General features: G+C 63.6%; 1 protein-coding gene across 1 annotated transcript; it reads left to right on the plus strand.

Annotated features, from left to right (window-relative positions):
* Nucleotides 1-768: 768 nt before the first annotated feature.
* LOC310898515 (maestro heat-like repeat-containing protein family member 2B) lies at nt 769-16,745 on the plus strand. Its single transcript, XM_083833727.1, has 38 exons — nt 769-1,221; nt 1,643-1,765; nt 2,266-2,434; nt 2,756-2,854; nt 3,200-3,354; nt 3,661-3,804; nt 4,094-4,186; nt 4,478-4,547; nt 4,657-4,770; nt 5,032-5,105; nt 5,329-5,808; nt 5,991-6,144; nt 6,347-6,387; nt 6,647-6,785; nt 7,478-7,530; nt 7,654-8,151; nt 8,332-8,439; nt 8,860-9,015; nt 9,214-9,336; nt 9,609-9,688; nt 10,164-10,263; nt 10,357-10,452; nt 10,818-10,922; nt 11,053-11,176; nt 11,268-11,384; nt 11,697-11,818; nt 12,082-12,234; nt 12,847-13,001; nt 13,254-13,395; nt 13,601-13,797; nt 14,236-14,373; nt 14,548-14,659; nt 14,791-14,937; nt 15,246-15,428; nt 15,807-15,962; nt 16,067-16,189; nt 16,361-16,454; nt 16,604-16,745. The coding sequence occupies exons 2-37, from the start codon at nt 1,751-1,753 to the stop codon at nt 16,421-16,423; spliced, it is 4,998 nt and encodes a 1,665-aa protein (XP_083689853.1). The 5' UTR covers nt 769-1,221; nt 1,643-1,750; the 3' UTR covers nt 16,424-16,454; nt 16,604-16,745.
* Nucleotides 16,746-16,763: the final 18 nt, after the last annotated feature.

Consider the following 16,763-nt stretch of genomic DNA (forward strand, 5'->3'; position numbering starts at 1 on the left):
TTGCTTTCCAGAAAAAACAGAGGGCTCCCTGGACTCTGAAGAGTGGCAGTGCTATCTGCTTAAGGTACAGCATCCCTGGGGGTGAGGCTGTGGGCAGTTGTGCCCCGACAGCTCCTGGGGCACGTGAACGTGAAAGGCCCGGGCAAAGGGCGAGACAACATTTGCCTCCTGTCGTGTTCCCCCCCAGTTCCTGACGGAGTCGGTGGAGGAGATGCTGGTGGACCAGCCATGGGTCGTGTGCCTGGTGTCATCCCGGGTGACAGAGGTGAGGCGTTGCGCGGGGTCTGGTGCGGCTGTGGTGTGCGTGTGAGTGCCACGAGGTGTCAGGGAGCCCTCCGAGAAGGCAGGGGGGCAGCAGGGGAGCTGTGAGGCTTCCTGGGCTGCTCGGGCAGGAAGAGAACAACCCAGGTGAGCAGGAAGCCCTGGGCAGGAGCTTTGGGGTTCTCCCTGGGAGCTGGGGTTAGGGGTTCCCCATGCCACAGGTGTGCTGGGTTTCTTCCTTCCCACGTGGCTTCAGTGGCTTTAACCCACTCGTCCTCTCCCTTCTCCAGGGACCTGGGGCCCCTGGAGAGTGGAACCAGATGGGACCGGGGCTGGGCAGAGAAGCGCACGGAAGGCCGTTGCTGAAAACCACGCAAGGACCGGAGCGAACTGGAGCGATGGAGAGTGGGGATATGCTGTGGGTTTGGGCCATGGGGGTGCTGCCACCTCCGGCCCTGCCCTGTGATGTGCCCCCGTATCCATGGCAGCCCTCAGGGAGGTCACAATGGCTGGGTGCCTCATAGCTGCTGCGGTGAGCGCAGGTGGCCCATTGCTTCTCGGCGGCCACAGGAGGAGGACCTGGAGAGAGATTCTGGGGTGATCCTGCTGTGATGGGGAGGCTGAGAAGATTTTTTGGTGAGGGGCAGGGGGAGGCCGGGGGCTGCATCCCTATGAGTTCCCAGCACGACCAGAGATGGGGACCCCAGCCTGTGCTGTTGGTGCTGGGGAGGATTCCTCTCCAGGCTGGGAGGATGCCTGCCCCAACCTGGTGCGAATCCCCACAGCCAGCCAAGCTGACGCAAACTGTTTGGTTGTTTCCTTCCAGCTTCCTTTGCTTGTGTAGGGGTCAGGACTGGACCTACACGTCATGAGGACGGTGGCAGAGAGACAGGGTCTGAGACTGTTGCCATCTCTGCCACCGTCGTGAATTCCTTGTTAAAGAAGCTGCAAGACAGAGAGGTGAGCTGCGGACATCCCGCTGTGCCGTGGGGGGTTGAGGGCTCCCCTCCACCCTGGGTGCCACCGAGGGGTCTTGCCTGATGGCCCCTCTGTCCTGCTGCTGGTGCCCGGTCCCCAAAGGCTGATCCTGCGGTCACGCTGGGCTGACGCTGCTGCGCTGCCTCCTTTCCCGCAGCAGCTCAGCCTGGAGCTGCCCAAGCATCCATCCTTGTCCTGGCCCTGTACCATGGTCCCAGGCTGGTGCCTGGTGCTTGGTCGGTTCCCAGGGCTGCTGCTCCCTCGGCTCCTTTGTGTAGCTGGACACAAGCTGGGACAGGACGCGGTGGTGCTGCTTGTGGGCTCTCACTCTAGAGTGAGGGGCAGCAGCTCGCAGCTGCCCGGGAATAAGGGCAAAGCAAGTGGTGTCGTGGTCTCTCCCTAGGGTGACCGAGCGGAGACTTACCGCCGCCTCCAGCATGTCTTGCAAGGAGATGATACCCGTCTGCAGAGCGGCGTTGTGAACCGAGTGCTCGCAGAGGTGTCTGGAGACATGAAGGCAGCCCAGGTGAGCTTGTTCTCTAGAAGGGCGAACGGAGCAGCCTGCCTCTCCCCAGCTGTGGGTGTGACATGGAGTGGCGCACAGATGGTTCACTGGGATTCAGGCCTGGGGACTTCCCCAGTGCCCCTGTGGCTGCTCCCTCTCCCAGGGAGCGCATCCCGCTAGGGGAAAGGCCGTATCCAGCCCTGCTCCAGACTGTGCAGAGCGTGGTGAGCTCCTCCACGCCAGGCGACGTGTGCGCCACCTCCCAGGGCCGGAGTTGGGCCGTGCAGTCCCCCAGTTCCTGCCTCGCGCGACTCCTGCTTAACGCAGAGGCTCTGGGGACGCGTCCCAGCTCGGGCACAGCTGTCCCGGGGGTGTTCTGTGGGGGAGACGCGGTCGTCTCGCCAGTGGCTCTGACAGCAAAACGATGAGCTGAAGCCCCGTGGTCCTCACTGGCCAGCAGGGCCTGACCTGGTGCCTCAGCCTTTCTCCTGGGCAGCATTTCACCTGTGGCTCTTTTTCAGGGTGCAATGAACAATGTGACAGCAGCTGCTGGTGACGTCCTGGTGGCTCTGGCTCGTTCCCACTTTGGATTTGTGATGTCCGAGCTCCAGGGCCACCTGAAGACCATGAGGGGAGGAGCATGCCAGGAGTTTGTGCTCACCACCTTGAGCAAACTGGCCAGCAGCTATGGTATGGCCCCTTTGGCCTCGTGCTCTGGGTTATGGTCCATGACGGCCAGGAGCAGGGACCCTGCCCCTCCCTGAACGCTGTTTTGGGCCGGAGGGCTGTGGGGTTGTGGCACCTCCTCGCCTGGAGCTGGGATTTCCGCCCCACCACCCCAATGCCAGTGCTGCAAGGGTGGAAGCTGCTGGGGACTGAACCCGCAGCGACCTCCCCTGTCCCTCTGACACGTCCCCCAGCCCGGCAGCCCCAGCCCTCCTGCCCGCGGTGCTGCTCTGGCTCTGGCTGACCGTGGCTCCCTCTGTCCCTCTGCCTGTCCTCTCTCTGCAGCCCTGCGGTGCATCCCCTTCGTCGAAATGACGCTCCTTGCTCTGCACGCCATGCTGAGACAAGTGGAGAGCAGCCGGATCCTGCGCACCATCTGCAGTGGTGAGTAGAGGGGAAGGGGCCGGGCAGGCCCTCGGTGCCTCGCTCGGATCGCGGCGTGGTCCTGCGCTGGGGGGCAAACTTTGGGAAGGGCAGGGCGGGGGCTGCAATGGTAAGTGCTGGAGGGGAAGAGGCCTGCGAGGAAGAGGAGGAGGAGGAGGAGGAGGAGGTGCGGTGTGCAGAAGGGGAGAAGGGGCACCGTATTTTAGTTCAGATGCCGGGAGCGCAGCACTTGGCAGTCCCAAGCCGACGCCTGGTGAGCCAGGGACTGCTCCACGCAGGCGTGGGTGAGGGAGCCAGGCACGCTGCCTGTTGCAGACTTTGACGAGCTCCTTCCTTCTGGTGCAGTGCTGGAGCAGTGGTCGAGGGCGATCAACGCTTACTTCAACGCCTGGGAGCAGTGCCCCTTCCCTCGCATCGGGGAGAAGCAGCTCTGCGAGCAGGTGTACTCCCTGTTCTGCCACGCTGTGGTAAACTGGCTGGGCCGCCATAAGAAGGAGGAGGTGAGCGCTGCTGGGGCAGCAGCGGGGCTGTGCCTGGCTGGGGCTGCCCGTGCCCCCTGGGTGGGAGCAGAGGGGTGAGGGGAGGGAGCGGGCGGGCTGACGCCGTGCCCGGGGCTGGGGGCTCCCAGCTGGCAAGTGCTTGGGCCCCAGGGCCCTTTGGCAGGGGAATGCTTGCTGTCCTCTGGAGAGAGCCCTTCTGTGGGGCAGAAGGGAAAGGGAAAGCCCTCTCTGTGCAAAGGCAGGCATGTGCTGGGGGACGCCGAGTGCTAGACAGCCCTCAGAGCATCTCGTCTCTTCCCTCTGCAGGACAAGCAGGCCATCTTCGGAGCAGTGACTGCTATGATGGCTGTCGTCCTCCATGATGCGCAGCACCAGGACCGGGTGTGGAAGCAGGTCGTCTGGCTCCTGCAGCAGTACCAGGAGGTCCAAGATACTTCCCGGGTGACAGAGGTGAGGCGTTGCGCGGGGTCTGGTGCGGCTGTGGTGTGCGTGTGAGTGCCACGAGGTGTCGGGGAGCCCTCCGAGAAGGCAGGGGGGCAGCAGGGGAGCTGTGAGGCTTCCTGGGCTGCTCGGGCAGGAAGAGAACAACCCAGGTGAGCAGGAAGCCCTGGGCAGGAGCTCTGGGGTTCTCCCTGGGAGCTGGGGTTAGGGGTTCCCCATGCCACAGGCGTGCTGGGTTTCTTCCTTCCCACGTGGCTTCAGTGGCTTTAACCCACTCGTCCTCTCCCTTCTCTTGTAGAGCCTCCATTATTTCCTGAAGACCTTGGAGGAACTTCACGCTGTCGCCCCCAAGGACAAGCTCCGTGCCATCGCTGCTGCTGTGCACCACGAGGTAAAGGGAGCCCGTGCCTGTGCTGCTGGCCCAGGTCCTGCAGGCCGGATTGCCACAGAGGGGCAGGGCAGGGCAGGGCGTCCTTCCACCAGGACCTTCCTGGAGGTGCCTCGAGGCTGTGAGCACCCTGATCCTGGCTGTTTTGTGCAGGCCCGAGGGGCAGCTCAGTTCCTTCAGCACTTCCCTCTCAGCCACCTGGCAGGAGGACTCTGGAGTGCCGGGACCCAAAAGGCAGCCTCTGATCGCTGCTCTGCCTGCGATCTTTCTCTAAAATGGACCTTTCTCCCACAGCTTGGGGACGAGACCAGGCAGCACAGTGCAGGCCATAAAGAAGAACTGAGGCAGTGCATTGTGCTTCAAGGTAAGGGAGGGAATGGGACGATGCCTGTCGTGTTCTCCCAACTTCCTTGTGAACCTCAGCCATGGGGTTTTGCTGACTATTCATGCAAAATGTGGTTTCTGGCCCGCAGCTCGAATCTACCCGGAGGAGACGGTCACGTTCCTGCTGTCCCAGCTGAGCAGCGAGAACCAGGGCTCCCGCGGGACAGCGCTGACTCTGCTGGGAGCTGTGGCCCGCTCTGATGGTCAGTACCACAGGCCAGGGCCGCCAGCCAGGGCTGGGGCAGTCAGGGGGCTGAAGCTATCTGCTGTCAGAGCTTTCAGGCCCTGTAACGCAGTAGTAGCGGCAGAAACAAAGTCCTTCTGGGACGCCAGTGCTTCCCCTGCAGTCAGAGCCCAGCCCTGCTGTGCTGTCCCGCTTGTCTGTGAAAAGCCTGGGAGCTTCGAGGGATCCCTTCTGCCATCTGAGCCCTGCCTGAACGCATACCTCTCTGTGTCTCTTGCAGAACCTGCAGTGAGAGAGAAGCTGCCCCTAATTGTAGAGGCCGTGCAGCCCTTGTTCACTGAGTCCGGCACCCAGGTGAGCTCATTTAGGAAGGAACAGCGAGACCAGTGGGGCAGAGAAAGCCCCCAGAGCGGGCAGGTTGTTGTGCTGTACAAAGCCTAGCCCCGACCCCTGGCAGCGAAGGCTTCTCCTGTGCACTCGTTGCCTCTCCACGGGCTGCGAGGGCTGCCCCCAGGCAAAGGTGGCTTCCCTTTGGCTGCTGGCGGGGCAGACCGTAACCACCCTGTCTCCTTGGCAGTTGAGGAGAGCGCTCCTGGGTTTCATCAAGGATCTGCTCAGCGTCAGCATCCCGAGCTGCTTGGCATGGGATGTGGTGGCGCACATCTTTGTCGAGTTCAGGCGGGCCTCGGACAGACTGGTAAGGACAGAGCGGGACACCCGCGGCTCGGTCCCGTGCCCAGGCTGTGCCGAGAGCTCCCTCAGTGGCACTCGCAGCATCGCCTGGGCCCCGCAGAACCTCGTGTGCCCGACAGCCCTGTGCAGCGCTCGCTGCTCCCAAGCTGCCCAGCACTTCCTTGGGGCTGGGACGTGGCCCCTGAGTGGGGCCTGGCTGTCCTCATCCTCCACAGAGCCTCCTGAGGTGGGAGCTGAGAGTAATGGGGGGTTTCCCAACGCTGTCTTGCAGGCGGTAGAAGACGTCCAAGAGGAAAGAGACCTTCAGGCCCAGTGCATAGGTATCCTGGAGTCTCTGGATCTCTCTGTGGAAGGGATGACCGAAGTAAGTGGTCCTGCTCCCTGCTGCTGCAGCCACTTTTCACCTTCAGGGTGTTTTTGCCAGCCCTCGCCTGCCCCCCCGGAGCTCGACCCTAATGGGCTCCAAGGGATGCGCAAGCCATCCTTTTCACCTCTGAGCCGAGATGGGAATGCTGATGTGCCAAACTTCCTCCTCCTCCTCTGCAGCTCTTGTGGCCACGGCTCCTGCAGTACGTGGTGCCGGCCCAGTACTGCGGCATGCTGGTCCCGCTGTTGCGTTGTCTCCAAGCCCTGATCGAGAGGCAGAAGCAAACGGAAGGGCAAGAGGACACCGAGAAGCCTGCTGACGTCCAGGAGCAAGGTGGGACCAGAAGGTGCCCCAGCAACCTGTGCCGGGCTCGGCCAGGGGCCTGCCTGGTGCATGCCTCCCTGCACCCTGGCAGCCCCCAGGCCAGCTCTGCAGCTGCACGGGTACTCTCAGCCCCGCGTCGGGGCGTCGAAGGTGCGAGGGGCTGGGTGCAGAGGTGCTCAGGGGCTCACCCTGCCTTTTTTCCTCCTTGCAGCCAAGAAGCCCACGCCACAGGCCCTACTGGTTCGGCTGTTGGTGAGTAGCGGGGCCCCGGGGCAAGAGCTTTTCTGGCCAGGGGCAGGGGGAGATGCTGGGGCAGGGATGCTTTTGCTGGCAGCCCCGAGGAGGAGGCAGCGCGTCCCAGCGTGCCCAAGCCCACGAGCTGGGGATCCCGCTCCCTCCCTGGGGCTGGAAGCACGTGGGGGGAGGCGCCGAGGCAGAGTCGAGCTCCCTCGTGGGAGAAGCCGCGTCCCTGGTGGAAGGAGTGACCCCGTCTCTCTCTGTCCTCGTCTAGGTGGTGGCGGCTTGTGATCAGTGCAGAGAATGCGCGGTTGCTGCCCTACAGCTGCTGCAGGCCCTGCAGAGCAGGATCCACAGCTCCCTGAGGGGACTGTGGCCCATCCGCATCCCCCGCATGCTGCAGTACCTTGAAGGTAAGGTGCCAGTGTGGAGGGCCGGGCTCAGGAGAGCTGGAGGGGGCAGAAAAACAGCCTCCCAGCATGGCGTAGGGGAACCGCTGCCGTCCCCCTTCCAGGCAGCCAGCGTGGAGGCTGGGGGCAGCGATCTGCTGGGATCAGCTCGTCCCAGGGGTGGACGGGGCCATCGATGTCCCCGTGGAGGGCAGGTCTGGGCAGTGTCCCCCTGCCCCTGCTGGGACGGTGCTTGGGACAGGGGTGGGACCAGCGCCCCTGGCTCTGGAAGGCCGAGTGCCTGGGGCAGGTCTGCAGCAGCCGTTCTGGGCAGCTCGGTCCCACGCTGGGCAGCGCAGTAGCCTGGGAGGAGGCCCTAAATGGGCTGCAAGTGTTGGGTCTGTCAGGAGAAAATGTGTGCGGCTGTGCACGCTGGGGCACGGTGCTCGAGTAGTGCGGGGATCACAGTCGGGCAGCGGCGATCGGCCCCAGTCAGTCTTTCCTTCCCCGGCTTGAGTCGGTGGCTCTGGCCAATGTCCCTGGGATCCAGCCCGGGTCTGCAGCCTGGCAAGAGCTTTGGTGCAGGCAATTTTAGGCCCTTTCAAGCCCGGGACTTCTGGGGTTTTTGGCTCCCAGGGAAGGAGAGCACTGAACTCTTTCTTCTCCGGTGCTGGCTTAAGTGACAGCGAGGCATTTTGCTTCCTCTTGCTTTCCAGAAAAAACAGAGGGCTTCCTGGACTCTGAAGAGTGGCAGTGCTATCTGCTTAAGGTACAGCATCCCTGGGGGTGAGGCTGTGGGCAGTTGTGCCCCGACAGCTCCTGGGGCACGTGAACGTGAAAGGCCCGGGCAAAGGGCGAGACAACATTTGCCTCCTGTCGTGTTCCCCCCCAGTTCCTGACGGAGTCGGTGGAGGAGATGCTGGTGGACCAGCCATGGGTCGTGTGCCTGAGCCGGGAGCTGAGCCAGCAGCTGAGCAACCCCTCCAGCAGCGCCGAGGACAAGGTTTGCGCCCTGCCTGCACCCTCCTGGCAGCACAGCCCCGGGGCACCCAGCTCCGGGGCTGGGGCTGAAGGAGCGCGTTCCCCGTGCGGGCTGTCGTCACCGCTCCCCCTGCCCTCGCCCCAAAGATGCTTCCCTCCGTGCTGCCCAGGGTCGGCTACAGCCGGGCGCCGCGGCTGCTCCCTGGGCTGTTGGGGCCTGTCGCGGCCAGGCCCTGTCCTGACAAGCCGCGCCGTTACCACGTCTCGGTCTCGGTCTCTTCTCTTTCAGAACTTCCTGTACCAGGCTCTCGGCACGGTGCTGGCCTCTTGTCGGCAGCTCACCCACGTCCAAGGGCAGCTGCTGAAATACTTAAAAGAAACAGATGCCACCAGCCCATGTGACAGACAGGTGAGGTTTCCTCTCCTGCCCCTGCTCTGCCCGGTGTCCCCTCGTCCCAGCCCTGCTCCGGACCTTTTTCATTTCCTTGTAGCTGCTGTTTCCCTCGGGCAATGTCCTGCCTTGCCGTCGTAGCTGGCCAGGACTGGCCAGCGTGTGCCAGAGCTCACTCCCATTTCTCCATCACTGCAGGGAATAGCTTCAGTGGTCTCCTATGCTGCTGAGCGCCACTTCTACCTGGCCCTGGATGCAATGCGTGAGTTCACCCAGTGGCTCATCGCATTCGACAGACGTCGAAAGGTAATGGGTGCAGGGTTTTAGTGTTCGGCCTTCTCTTGCCCTGTTCTCACTTCCTGAACAGTGGCGGCCGAGTCGTGGCAGCCACATTGCATTTACCCCTCCCGTAAGAGCTACCTAAGACGCACTGCCCCCTCCAGAAAGCTGAGGGCCAGGAGCCGGAGCCCTGTGAGCTCTTGCTGGCTCTGCCCCTCACCTGGGGGCCATGGGCAAGCCTTTCATGGCCAGTACGCCCCTGCCGGGCACAGGCTGCTCACCTCAGGGCAGGAATGGGACAAACTCCTTCGGATGGTTTTCCACGGCCCTGCACAGCTGAGCCACACAGCCCCTTACAGCCCCGCTCCCCAGCCCCACAAATTCGTCGAGTCCTGGGGCACAGCAGGGCCAGCGGACTGACATCTCGGGGCATCTTACTCAACACAGGCGCAGAAGGGACACCAGAGAGCTCAGGCCGCTTGGGCTGCAGCCATGCTTACCTATGGCAAGGTTGCACTGCACGCGCCCAAGTCAGAACTGCTGGCCTGCGTGGAGGAAGACATCCTGGCCAACATCCTGGAGCTCTTCCATGCCTGCAGAAAGGTAGGAGCGTGGGGCACAGAGGGGCAGGGAGGGCTGGGGGCCCCCACGTGCCGAGGTGGACGGTCTCTTTCTGAACGTCCCCTGAGTGGTTTGTCCTGAATGTCCAGGTCCAACCCCAGCCCCTAAGAACCCCTCGCCCGTGTTCCTCTCCCAGCTCTTCAAGCAGTTCAACTGGTGTTTTTCTCTCTCGGGTCTCAGGAACTGCAGCACAAGCTCGCCCTGCTGAACAGCATCAAGGAGGTCACCTGTGCCATCCAGGCTGCGGACACCAAGCACAGCTTCAGGCTCTGCAAGAAGCCGGAGGTGCTAGAGATCCTGCTGGTGAGTGCCTGGAGCCGGGGCTGCCCGCAGGGGAGGTGCGATGGTCTCCCCCGGCCACCCACCAGCTCCTGAGCTCCCGAAGCCTTGTCCCCAGCTTCTGGGCCCTGGGGAGCTGGCACTCGGTGGCTGGGGAGCACGGTGGCTCTGTGGTGGCCGTGGGGATGAAGGGGCTGGTGCGGGCGCAGGCCTGTCAGCAGAGCCGGCTCCTGGGGCGGGTGGGCAGGCTCTCCGTGCCACTGCCCGCCCTGAGTGCGTCTCTCTGGGACTTGCAGGACTTGATGGAGGAGGATGCCTGCGACACCCCTGTGTCCCAAGTGCATCTCAAGATGCTTCAGCTCCTGGAGCAGCTGAGGTGAGGTCTGTGCCCCAGGCTGTGGGGGCTCGCTGTGCGTCCCAGCCCAGCCGGCTGGTGCAGCCCCAGTGGTCTCGAGTACGGGGCAGGGAGCTGTGCGGCTCTGGGCCGGGACGGCGTGCCCCGTCCTGGGTGACTTCCGAAGGCCGGGGGGCTGTTGGGGCTGGGGGGCCGCATCCACAGAGACGGGGCTGGGCTGTCATGGTCAGCGAGCCATGAGCGCTGTGCCGGCAGAAAGGCCCTGGCTCTCCAGGGGACGGGAAGGGCAAGGAACGGGCACCTGGGGGGGGTCTCCTTGCCCCTGGGGGTGAGTGCTTGGCCGCTGCCAGGGAGCTGCCAGGAACTGCCGGAGCTGGAGCTCACCAGCACGGGCTGGGGGGGCCGGGTCTGGGGCTCAAACCCAGTCGGCGTTTGGGCCACTCTGGAGATTGCTGGTAAACCCCCTCACTGTTCTCTCCTTCTTTTCTCCATCCAGCACGCTGAAGCCTTGCATGGACTGGGAGAACAGGTGCTCCCAGGTGGCTGTGTGCTGCTGGAGAGTCCTGTCGTGCCCTCCTGAGGAGACAGAGCTGCAGGTACCTGCCAGCCCTTCCCTGCACACCTCAGCGCTCCCTGTGCCCTGGCAGCTGCCGCGGTGCTCAGCCTCACTCCTCCTTTCCCGTTTTCAGTCTCTGCAGGCATCGTGTGAGGAAGCTCTGGGCCAGCTTGTGTCAGCCCTTCTCAAAGCAGAAGGGACCTCCAGCGCCTTCGCGGACGTGGTCTCCGTGAGTATCCATGAGGCAGTGGGGCAGAGTTGGGGCCTTAGGGGATGCCCAGAGGAGGATCCGTTCCCTGCCGCAGTGCCAGGGCAGGCAAAGGAACGGGCGCTGCGGGAGGCAAAGCCAAGAGCCAGGCTCCCAAGTGCCAGGCTGGCACAGGGAGATGCCGGTGGGGAAACGGCTCCTGGGTGAGGGCAGGGGTGCGTGGAGCGAGCGGGGCAGGGGGGTGGCAGTGCCGGTGCTCGGCGGGGCTGGGGCCACGCGGAGCCGCAGGGCAGGCCCTGCGGGAAGGGGCCAGAAGAGGAGGGAGGCAGAGAGGGGTGCTGGGGAGAGAAGGACACCCGTCACGAGACGCATGTGCTCCACCCCAGATCTTGCTGCGCCACCTCACGTCAACGAAAGCATGGGAGCGAGAGAGGGCCCTGCAGGTCTGCGCCCAGCTGCTGGGCACTTACGAAGAGCTCTTCAAGTGTTCGGTGAGTAGGGAGCCCCGCGTGCCCCGTCCCCTCTCCCTGCTGGCCACGGCCCCGACGCCTGGCCATGGCCTGGGGAGGCGAGCAGGCACTGGGCTGCCTGCGAGCTTCCTCCTGCCTCTCGCCCCCGCAGAGGGAACGCACCTGCTCGCAGTTCGGCTCCTTGGTCGGCGTGCTGGGGCCTCTGCTGAGCGACTCCCAGGCCACGTCCCGGCAGAGGGCAGGGGCCTGCCTCAGCTGCCTCCTCCGGATCCAAGGTGAGGAAAGCGGGTTCTTCCTGGCCCCCATCAGCCCCATCTTCTCTTCCTTCCTTGCCCAGCGAGGGCTTTTGTTTACGTCCCTTCCCAGCCAGTCAAGAAACACTGTCGCGACGAATGAGGGGAGTGGACGGGGCGCTCTGTGGCCCTGCACAATCACCGTTCCCACTAAGAAATCGGTTGGAAGCGAGCTCCTGCCCCCTCCTCAGTGAGCAGCGTCTGCGCTGAGGAATTTGCGGGGAGGTTTGCTCCCTCCCGGAGACGCTGGTGCCCGGTGCAGGACCTGGGGACGCAGCAGCTGGGAGCAGAGGCCTGCGGCTGCTGGGACCCCACAGCCCCAAAACAGCTCCAGGGGAAGGAGGGCTCTGTGCGGCCCGGGATGTGTCAGCCACGGAGCCGGGCTGGTGGCATCCTGCCACGGGAGGGTTGGGAGGGCCCTGGCCTTTGCTCCCCAGCCTCCTCTATCCACGTCTGGCGCCAGAGATTCAGTTCCCCTAACCAGGACTCCCTTCTCTCACAGCATGTGGCATGACGAAGACCAGGAGAGCGGTGCTCCAAGTGCCTGACTGCAAGGAGCTGTGTGAGAGGCTGAAGAGCACGGAGGACGGGTCTCTGTGTGAGGAGCCTGCCAAAATAGCGAAGGTAACTGGCTCCAGAGAGTGAGGTGGGGGCCCCAGTGCATTTGTCAGGAGGTGCGTTTCGCACGCAGGGAAACAAGACGAGAGGAGATGGTTCTAAACCCCTCCGCTGCAGGAAGTACAAAAAAGCAGCGTATGCACAGAGGAGTGTGCCCTGAGTGCCCTCTCAGTGACCAGCGAGCTGCTGAGCTCAGAGGCCCCTGGAGTTTCCTTTCTGTTCTAAAGAGCCGGAGCAGAGCTGTGACAGTGTCTCTCCTGTCTCTCCAGGGGGTTTGCCAGTACTTCCCCCAGGGACAGGCCAGGAGCTTCATGGACGCCATCATGAAGACCTTTGAATGCGCTAACGAGGAGCGTGCACAGGCAGCTGGCGACTGGATGATCGGATTCCTGGAAGCGTGCGGAAAGGAAATACGTCCAGAGGTAAGGGAGACCCTTGTTCCCCTCGGCCTTGACTTCTCTCTGTTGGCTGTTGTGCTGCACCTCGTGTGGGCTGAAGAAATGCAGCCCGAGCGCGGAGCTGAGGGGACCGCTGCTGCCTGACACGTTCTGCTCTGTGCGGTCCTCTGACGAGGACTCAGGCACTGCACTCTCAAGTCTCCCGTCGGCGCAGGTCCTTGCCCCGGGCGAGGCAGTTACCGCTGGGACACACCAACCTTCCCGTTCCTCCCCACTGCCTGCAAGGTGTCGGAGCCTGCTGGGTTGCGATCTCCCATCGCTGCAGCCGTGCGCCGGCGATTATCCAGGCTGTTGGGCATAAAACGTGCCCAGGCCTTCGGTGTGCTCAAATCGCTCAGCTGCTGCCACCGCCGGCCCCAGGCACACGCAGCGACGGAGCGGGGTGTGCGCGTGTGCACGTTGGTGTGCGTCAGCGCCGAGAGCACACGCGCCCCCAGCCGTGAGGCAGGGCTCAGGGACGAGGGCTTGTCAGCGTGCCAAGGCGGCAGGCGTTGCTCAGGCGCCGAGTGACCGTGCTGGGGTCCTGCACAGGCAAAGGATACGCTGAGGTGTGCCATCTCGCCCCTTGCCTTGCAGGTGCCTGAAGTCGCGAACATCCTGTGGAAGGCCATGTACACCATGCAGCAGGGCACCCTCAGGGACCTGCTCTTCCAGGCAGCCCGTCTCCTGGCCGGCTTCCACCCCCAGCCTGTGGTGGACAGCCTCCTCCAGACAGAACTGCCCTCAGAGAGGTATGTGCGCTCCCCCCTTGCCCCGCTGTGGCCAAACAGCAACCCCAGGCTTGCCTGCGGAAGGCAGATCCAGGGAAGCAGCAGGTCCCATTCCTCCCCCAGAAGCCTGGGCTCTGCGAGATCGTGCGCTCGTGCCTCTGGGGAAGCAGGCATCGTATGCCCGCTGCTGGCGAGGAGAGCGTTTGGCCTCTGGGGAGGGCACCAGGGCTGCCAGAGGACGGGGCTCACGGGTGAACGTCTGGTTGCTTGCAGAGACATGGTGCAGCTCTGGAGGAGCCTGGGCAGCAGCGACCTCGGGCCTCAGGTCCTGAGGCACTTAGCAGAGAGGCTGGACAAGGCACCTAAAAGCAGACCTTTGTGCAACGATGCTGATCAAGAGCCGCATCGTCTCAAGGTATGTTCGTCGGCAGAAGCATTTCTGCAGCTTCCCACCTGCTTTCTAACTTAGCTCATCAGGGTGAGGGAGTTGGGGGTCATCCGAGGCTGTCCCAGGTGTGAGACCTGCCGGCAGGAAGAGTCCCCCAGGGGGACAGGGGCACCAGCGGGCTGGTGGGAAAGGCGGTGTTTAACAGGTTCTTGTGGGTCACATTTCCCTGCAGCTCCTCTGTGCGATCTCTGAGGTAGTGTCTGCTCTGCTGACCGCGGAGGCAGTCCGGGACCTGCTTCCTCACCTCCTTCCAGTCCTCCTGCAGTGGGTCAGCAACGAACTGGGGGTAGAGTTGCTGTTTCCCCCTCTGAGTCCTCCAAGAGGACTCCTCCTCTTCAAGGACACGGGACAAGAGGAGCTGTTGTGCGGGTAAGGAGCAGCAGGGGCGGGGAACGGGGGGCTTCAGTTCCCCAGCCAGGCACGTTTGTTCGTGGTGCTGAGGGAGCCAAAGGGCTGCCCTGTTTCCCAAGCCTGCCCTGTCTCCCAGGTGTGGAAACGGGTCGCCGGGGCTCGTTTGACTTCTGTCCTCTGCTGGAGAAGGATCTGTTCCCAGACGGGACGGGACCGACGGCTGCTCTCGGCCTGTCTCCTCTGCATCCCCGATTACAGCGTGTCCTTCCTCTCCCTGGACCGATCCAGGAGAGACCGGGCGTCAAACTCTGCGCAGGGCTGGCAGCTCTCGGGACAGGGGAGACCCCAGGCGTGGGGCAGCCCGGGGCGCTGGGACCGGGGCGTTTCGGCAGAGCCAAGACAAAACTTCCCCTCTGGTGCCACGATGTGAGATTTCTGTGGGTTTTCTTTCGCCAGACTCTACTGTGATGCTCTGGAGCAAGTGCTGAGAAGATGCCTGGACGAGAGGTGGCAGCAGGTGCTCTGCAGGCACGGAGTGTGGCCATCCTTGGACTTGCCTCAGTGGCACTGCAACAGCGTGCAGCTGCTGACCAGGTGAGAGCCCAGCGGGTGGCTGTGCCCCGGGAAGCAGCCGCAGGACCCTTCCCGTGTGCCTGGGGAGCTCTCCTGGGAGGCAGGGCAGCGCCTGCGTCGCAGCAGGGGACGTTTCGGGCCGTGGCCCGTGGCCTTCCCACCTGACCACGTCACCTGCTTGTGCTCTGTGTGCAGTGTGCTGCTCCGTGCCCGGCTCGTCTCGCGTGCGCTCATACAGACCTTCCTGCCGTGGCTGCACTCCCCCTTGCCAAACCTGCAGGTCACGGCGCTGGCTTTCTTCGCTGAGGTGAGGCGGCGCGTGGGGCGGGGCGGGCTCAGAGGGCTTTTCGGAAGAAACTGCTGCTTGGGGTGTCTCTTTATGGAAGAGACCAGCCGAGGTCCCATGCCAGCACTAACAGACCTTTGGCTGTCTTGTAGCTGATGAAGGACCCGCCAGCTGAGGGGAAGGATCTCCTGAAGCCCCTGGTACGGCTCTTCCTGGAGAAGCTGCAGCATCCGAGCTGTGCTGTGCAGCACATGGCAGCGAGAGGCCTGGGCAGTGCTGTCAGTGGCTTGCCCAAGAAGGTGAGGCGCACTTTCCTCTGCTCTGGCTGCAGCCCCCCAGCAGAGAGCCGGGCAGAGGCTGAGTGAGAGCCAAGCAGAGCCGCGGGGCAGTTCGGGAGCCTGGGGCAGAGCAGCACGGGCAGATGGGGGCTTCCCAACGGCCAGGCTGCTCTCCAAGCTCAGCACGGTGGCAGCGGGGAACCGTGCGAGTGCCGTTCGTCACGGGGTTGTGCCGCAGCCGCACCCCCTTGCCGAACAGACGTGGGGAGAAAGGGTGGGCATTGCAGGCAGGAGCCACGAGCAGCTTGTGCGCATCTTTGGTGTTGCAGGTTCAAAAGCACAAGAGGATCATCGTGGCAGCACTGGAGCGTGAAATGAGGAACGTGGACCATCCAGAGGTGGCTGCGGAGAGCATGTTGGCCCTGGCAGAAATACTTGCAAAGCAGACGGCGAAGGGCTTGGGCGGGGCCTTCAGACGCATCGCCCGCTCCACCAGGAAGTTCCTTGATGCCGTGAGTGAACCTACTTTTCTCCCACTTGTCCGAGGGGCGTGGGGTGGGCAGGGGCCTGCCCGTGCTGCGTGGAGGTGCTCCTCCAGGCAACCAGCTGCCGTGGCCCCTCTCTCTCTCTCTCCTGCGGGTGGGACGCACCGAGCGCCCCGGCACTCAGGTGCCATTTCTTAGGGGTGGGACGAGGAAGGGACCTTCCACATGGCAGGGAAGGGGCCGGGATGAGGTGACCTCGTTCTGGAGCTGGTTTCCAAAGCGCCACTGCCAACAGCGCTGTGCTCGCTCGCCCTCAGTTGTCAGTCCCTGATGCTTCGTTGTTGCAGAGAGGCTGGGAGACGATGCATTCGTGACCCAGCTCACAGATGGCTTTCTGGGTTGCAGGAGCAAGAGGACCTTCGTTTTGCGGCCTTCAGTCTCTACACGGCCCTGGCTGCTGGCGCCAAGGACAATCTCACCACGTTCTTCAGCGGAGAAGTGGAGCAGATATTGGGAAGCCTCTTCCTGCACCTCCAGGACCCCAGCTGTGCAGTATCCAGCGTAAGAACCCCCTGAGCTTATTTGCCAACCCACAGAAAGGCTCCCTGAGGAGCTGCCTCCCTGGCAAGGGAGAAGGAACGACCGAGCACAATGCTCTTTTCCAGGTTTGCAGGACAGCCCTCTATGTCTGCGCTCCTTTCGTCGAGCCAAAGGGGCTGCAGGTAGTCGTCAAGAATGCCATCGGGCGCAGTGGAGCACAGCTGCAGAGCGAGGTCTGCTCTTACCTGGTGAGTGAGCCCTGTCCCGGGGCGACGCTGGGGCCACGGGGCCCGGCACCGAGCGGGGAGCATGGCGTGACGCGTCCGTCCGTCCCGCCGCATGCTCCCCGGGAGTCTGAGGGCTCGGCAGCGAGGCCTCTCCGGCCCAAGCTGAATTCACACCTCCCTGCTCTCCCCCAGGAGACACATGCTCCCGAGCTGCTGAAGACACTGAAGCGCCAGCAGAAGCCACCACTGGAGTAGCGGTCCACAGATGCCACTCTCCACGTCCTTGGTGAGAGCCGGGACGGAGCTCTCTGCTCCGCTCCCACCGGGGCGGCCCAGGGGCCGCCAAGCGCTGCCCCAGCCGCCTTCCCTACGGTGCCCAGGAGGGCACGGCCAGGGGCCGTATCTTGACACTGCCTCTTCTTCCCCACGCTACAGAAGCCAGCCCGGAGCACAAAGAAGGCAGCCCAAAGCATGCTGAAGACATCCCAGAGCATGCAGAAGATCTCTCGGGGCACACAGAAGACGTCCCCGAGCTTGCAGAGGCCTGAGCACCCACAGAATAAAAATCCAGAGAGCACAGCGGCTGTGGACTGGG

This window comes from Anser anser (assembly GCF_964211835.1).
Source record: "Anser anser genome assembly, chromosome: 4".
NCBI classification, from domain to species: domain Eukaryota; kingdom Metazoa; phylum Chordata; class Aves; order Anseriformes; family Anatidae; genus Anser; species Anser anser.